This window comes from Micromesistius poutassou, assembly GCF_964030765.1.
Source record: "Micromesistius poutassou genome assembly, chromosome: 13".
NCBI lineage: Eukaryota > Metazoa > Chordata > Actinopteri > Gadiformes > Gadidae > Micromesistius > Micromesistius poutassou.
The window spans coordinates 5,566,746-5,572,087 of record NC_140283.1 but is presented as its reverse complement, the minus strand read 5'-3'; the positions used below and the strand labels follow the sequence as shown (position 1 = coordinate 5,572,087).

Sequence of the window (5,342 nt, the reverse complement as noted above, 5' to 3'; positions counted from 1 at the left end):
GACACTCTATATACATATGAACCGTAATAAGAAGAATAATATATACAATTGTGCAGAATGATGCAAGTAGTGCAAAACTTGTTGTCATCATAGGCAGATGACTGTGTGTGGTGGTGGGTGAAGGGGGGGTAGTGTGCGTGTCAGTGGGGGTCCGGGGCCGTTGTTGATGAGGCCAGTTGCAGACAGGAAGAAACTGTTTTTGTGGCGTGAGGTTTTGGTCTTGACAGACCTCCACCTCTTGCCGGAGGGAAGTGTTTCAAACAGTTTATGTCCGGGGCGGGAGGGGTCCAGCATGATCTTCCCTGCACGCCTCAGTGTCCTGGAGGCGTGCAGGTCCTGGAGGGACGGCAGGTTTCAGCCGATCACCTTTCCAGCACAGCGGATGATACGCTGCAGTCTGCTCCTGTCTTTGACTGTAGCAGCAGCGTACCAGATGGTGATGGAGGAGGTGAGGATGGACACTCTATGATGGAGGTGTAGAAGTGCACCATCATAGCCTTTGGCAGGTTGAACTTCTTCAGCTGCCGCAGGAAGTACATCCTCTGCTGTGCCTTTTTGGTGATGCAGCTGACGTTCTGCTCCCACTTGATGTCCTGGCTGATGACTGTGCCCAGGAAGCGGAAGGACTCCACAGTGTCGACTGGGGAGTCACACAGAGTGATGGGGGAGGGTGGGGCTGCGTTCCTCCTGAAGTCCACAATCATCTCCACTGTCTTTAGAGCATTGAGCTCTAAGTTGTTTTGGCCACACCAAGTCACCAGGTGGTCAATCTCCCACCTGTAGGCAGTCTCATCTCCGCCAGAGATGAGCCCAATGAGGGTGGTGTCATCCGCAAACTTCAGGAGCTTGACGGACTGGTGACTGGAGGTGCAGCTGATGGTGTACATGGAGAAGAGCAGGGGAGAAAGAACGCAGCCCTGAGGGGATCCGGTGCTGATGGTCAGGCTGTTGGAGACGTGCTTCCCCAGCTTCACATGCTGCTTCCTGTCAGACAGGAAGTCAGTGATCCACCGGCAGGTGGAGTCAGGCACGTGCAGCTGGGAGAGCTTGTCCTGTTGCAAAGTCGGGATGATGGTGTTGAAGGCAGAGCAGTAATCCACAAACAGGATCCTGGCGTAGGTTCCTGCTGAGTCCAGGTGCTGGAGGATGAAGTGGAGGGCCATGTTTACAGCATCGTCCACAGACCTGTTGGCTCTGTAGGCGAACTGCAGGGGGTCCAGGAGAGGGTCCGTGATGGATTTGAGGTGCGACAGGACAAGGCGCTCAAAGGACTTCATGACCACAGAGGTCAAGGCGACTGGTCTGTAGTCTTTGAGTTCTATGGGCCTTGTTTTTTTGGGGATGGGGATGATGGTGGAGGATTTAAAACAGGCTGGTACATGGCATGTCTCCAGCGCGGTGTTAAAAATGTCTGTAAACACTGGAGACAGCTGATCTGCACAGTGCTTGAGGGTGGAGGGGGAGACAGAGTCCGGTCCAGCTGCCTTGCGGGGTCTCTGCCTCTTAAACAGTCTGTTGACATCCCTCTCCAGGATGGAGAGAAGTGTTGGAGGGGGGGAGGGGGTCTCAGAAGTAGGCAGGAGAGGAACCGCCTGGGCTCCTGCTGAGGTGGGGGGGGAGGGTGTGGTGATCTGGGGATGGTGAATGGGGGTACGGGGGATGGTAACAGGACTGCATTGTCTGTCGAATCTGCAGTAGAACTCGTTCAGGTCGTTGGCCATGTGTGGGTCGTCGATGGAGTGGGGGGCAGACGGTTTGTAGTTGGTGAGCAGTCTCAGACCCTTCCAGACAGACGCTGGGTCGTTATCTGAGAACTGCTATTGGAGTCTCTTTGAATACGAGTTAAGCTGTCAGACAACTTAATTTAATATATATAATAATAATAGTCAACGGCATCCCGATTGCATTGAATGCTCTACCACTCACAGTTGATGTGAGTAAACATGCGATAACATTGTCAAATGACACGACCCGACACGACCGCAACACTCGTTGAAAAAAGAACATAAGCCTGTCTTTCACCAATAGGTGGCAGCACATCCTAAGTATCTTATCACTCACGGTTGAATGTTGAAACGCACACAGGAATGGCGCTACATTCTGTCTTTAACAACATCTTAAGGTCACACAAGGTCTATTTGATCTTCTGACTCATTATCCCTGTTGGGCTAGGGATGTCTCATTGTTTACTTTCTATGTGTGCCATCAGTTAAAAGGTGTACAAATAATGACGATAATGATGATTTATTTAAGCAATGTGTCCTAGTATCATCTTTGTTAGAAGATGAGGTGACTTCCTCATTTACCATAATTTTACTCTCATTCTTTACTACAATGACAACTTAATGTTAATGAGAAAATAACTAAGTTATGAATAAATAATAATATGCTAATAATAATAATAATAATATACAAGTCATTATATAGTCCTTTGTTTCTGCCAGAAATAAACATATGTTGTGTAGATATTGTTTTCTAGCTGGTCTCCAGGGAAAAGCTCTCTCCATGTGTCACACAATGTTTGCCCCAATTCCAGGAAGAGTCACTCTGGGGAAACAAGCACAAGGGGCGAAAGGGAAATAAAAAAGCTAATTTTAGATTGGTTCTATAGAATTGTGCGCTTAACTTTACCATCATTAGGGAAGGCTAGGAATACAGCGGTGACACACTTCCTTTATCGGTGGTACCCCTACTGTGTGTGGGTGTGTGGGTGTGTGTGTGTGTGTGTGTCTGTCTGTAGTGTGTTAGAGAGAGCGAGAGTGGAGGGGTCCTATAGTCATGCATCACTCAGTGTGTTTGAGCATATGAAGGAAATGTTGGAAAATATGTTTTGTAGTTTATTCCTTCATGGGAATGCTGTTGCAAAACAAACCAATGCTGTTGCAAAAACGTATTATTCATTATTCTGATAATTATTTGATAACTCATTATCATGATACTCCTCTGTGTCACACGTTCGACACTCAGAGAACCATCCTGTGATCGTTCTGCCTGAGTCAGTGCTCCTCAGGCCAGGTAACCCCTGGTCGCCGCACACCTGTCCCTGCACCAGCCCCATGGCCCAGCTCTGTTGAGAGGAACCCACACACTCTCAGCACTGTGTCAGTGGGGACATTGGGGCCCTAAGTGAGGACATGGGGGCCCTCAGTGGGGACATGAGGGCCCTCAGTGGGGACATGGGGGCCCTCAGTGAGGACATGGGGGCCCTCAGTGAGGACATAGGGGCCCTCAGTGGGGACATGAGGGCCCTCAGTGAGGACATGGGGGCCCTCAGTGAGGACATAGGGGCCCTCAGTGAGGACATAGGGGCCCTCAGTGAGGACATAGGGCCCCTCAGTGGGGACATGGGGGCCTCAGTGAGGACATGGGGGCCCTCAGTGAGGACATAGGGGCCCTCAGTGGGGACATAGGGGCCCTCAGTGAGGACATGAGGGCCCTCACTGAGGACATAGGGGCCCTCACTGAGGACATAGGGGCCCTCAGTGGGGACATAGGGGCCCTCAGTGGGGACATGGGGGCCCTCAGTGAGGACATGGGGGCCCTCACTGAGGACATAGGGGCCCTCAGTGGGGACATGGGGGCCCTCAGTGGGGACATGGGGGCCCTCAGTGGGGACATGCCGGGCCCTGTTGTTCTTTCCAATCAGCTCTGTGGTGCTTCCTGAGCGTGGCGTGCTGCTTCCTGTCCCGAGCTCACATTGTTCCTCCATCTGGTCACTCCAGCTTTACTACGCTACCCCGGAACAATGTTTGTGTCTGAAGACTGAAACTGGTGATTAACCGTAACGTGGAGTGGAGTCAACATGTCCGGTCTGGACTCTCTCCTATAGAGCCGGTCCTGGTCAATACCTAAGTTACAGGGATGTGGACCGCTACTCCTCACCGGGCCGTCTGTGGGACAGCATTCCTCCTCTGGTGGCTTCGGGCTGTAGAAGCAGCTCAAGCGAATATTGACGTGGCGACGGTGGTACTGGGACTGGTATTTCGCAGCAGGCCACCTCAGAGGTTGGTTGAGGAGAAGTGTCACTGATCTAGTGTCGCACCCAAAGCCGGAGGGCCTCATCAGAGTGTTGGGCAGAGCGAGCAGGAGTCCAGGACAAAGAGAGAGAGCGTCTGAAGAGAGTGGCGGAGGAGGTGTATTTCAGGGCTGCTCTTCCTGTACAGGAAGTGCGACTTTGGCAACCGCTGGATGCGGTAACGGATAGAAAGTGGTACATTCTCTTCTGGCTGGATCCCCATTAGTCGACCTGTTATCTCCCTATCTCTCTCTTTCTCTCTCTCACTCTGCTCCTGGCTGGACCGTAGCCTTTTGTGTGGTGCCTCGCCCAGTGGCTGAGCAGCATAGGAGAGCAGGATGGACTGCCTGGCCAACGGGTACCGGCGGGCCCGTTTGAGGCGCCTTGCTTTGGGTAGGTGATCCTCACTTCAGGGGCCCGTGGCAGGGGACAGGCCGGACCACCTGAGGCATACGGCGGGGTGATCCACACTCAGGAAGGGGCTGGCGTACTGTGTGTGTTGAGCTTAGAGTGCAATCTTTTTTGTTGTCTTTTTAATTTTTTTACCATGACTTACACTGGACTTTTACATTGACTTTTTTAAACTGGACTTACATTGACAAGGGATTTTGATGATGCAACGGCGCCGAAAATACTGGTTTTGGAGACGTAGAGGTAGAAACGCAATGGTTGGGATGCTGTGCTGTTATGGTAAGAACTGAAGGCTTGTGCTTGGTATTTCGTTACATGTTTAAACGTTGCTTCTCAACCGATGCTTGCAGATTCAAGGATTACTTTTACTATTACATAAAGAATGCTAATATGTAGGCTTTCTATTATGTAACATTGTGTTTTAAGTATGTGTGGTATGCATGGAATTATGTATTAAGTACCGGTATTATGGCCTCTGCCAGCAAATGTATACCCTAGCTTTCCATAAACTACACAATGTATAGCTAGGCAGCTTTTGTTCAAATTTCTACAATCCGACCTTTGACGCATATTCACAAATGGCTCCATTACATGGTCCTTCCTGGTCTTTGCACTAACAAGGTATTAGTAGAACATTTCCTGAGCACTTTCCCTTGGCTCTTGGCCTCTGATGTCCTGGGAGATCTGCATTTGGTTAATCTCTTATTTTTACCCAAACAGTGGGCACTATTTTCTAAATGTTATTTCTGGCCCCTTCCCAAGCGGCCGGCTCCTTGCTTTATTTTCCACTGTTCCCATCTGACTGCATCCCTGGACATGTTGGTTTGAAGCCTGGCATGGTTTCAAGTTTCTAAATGACTTGGAGACGGTATTTCCCCCCAGATTAAAGTGGGCATGTTTGTGTCCTTCTTGTTTG

The 5,342-nt window shown here is 50.4% G+C and overlaps 1 protein-coding gene across 2 annotated transcripts in view; it reads left to right on the top strand.

The window, feature by feature from the left end:
* The first annotated feature begins 4,665 nt into the window (after window positions 1–4,665).
* Window positions 4,666–5,342, top strand: part of fgd4a (FYVE, RhoGEF and PH domain containing 4a) — a 39,569-nt gene continuing 38,892 nt past the window's right edge. For both annotated transcript variants that reach the window (XM_084476986.1, XM_084476985.1), the window contains exon 1: window positions 4,666–4,705. In XM_084476986.1, coding sequence (XP_084333112.1) covers window positions 4,681–4,705 — 25 coding nt within the window. In that variant the 5' untranslated portion in view covers window positions 4,666–4,680. The remainder of the gene's footprint in view (window positions 4,706–5,342) is intronic.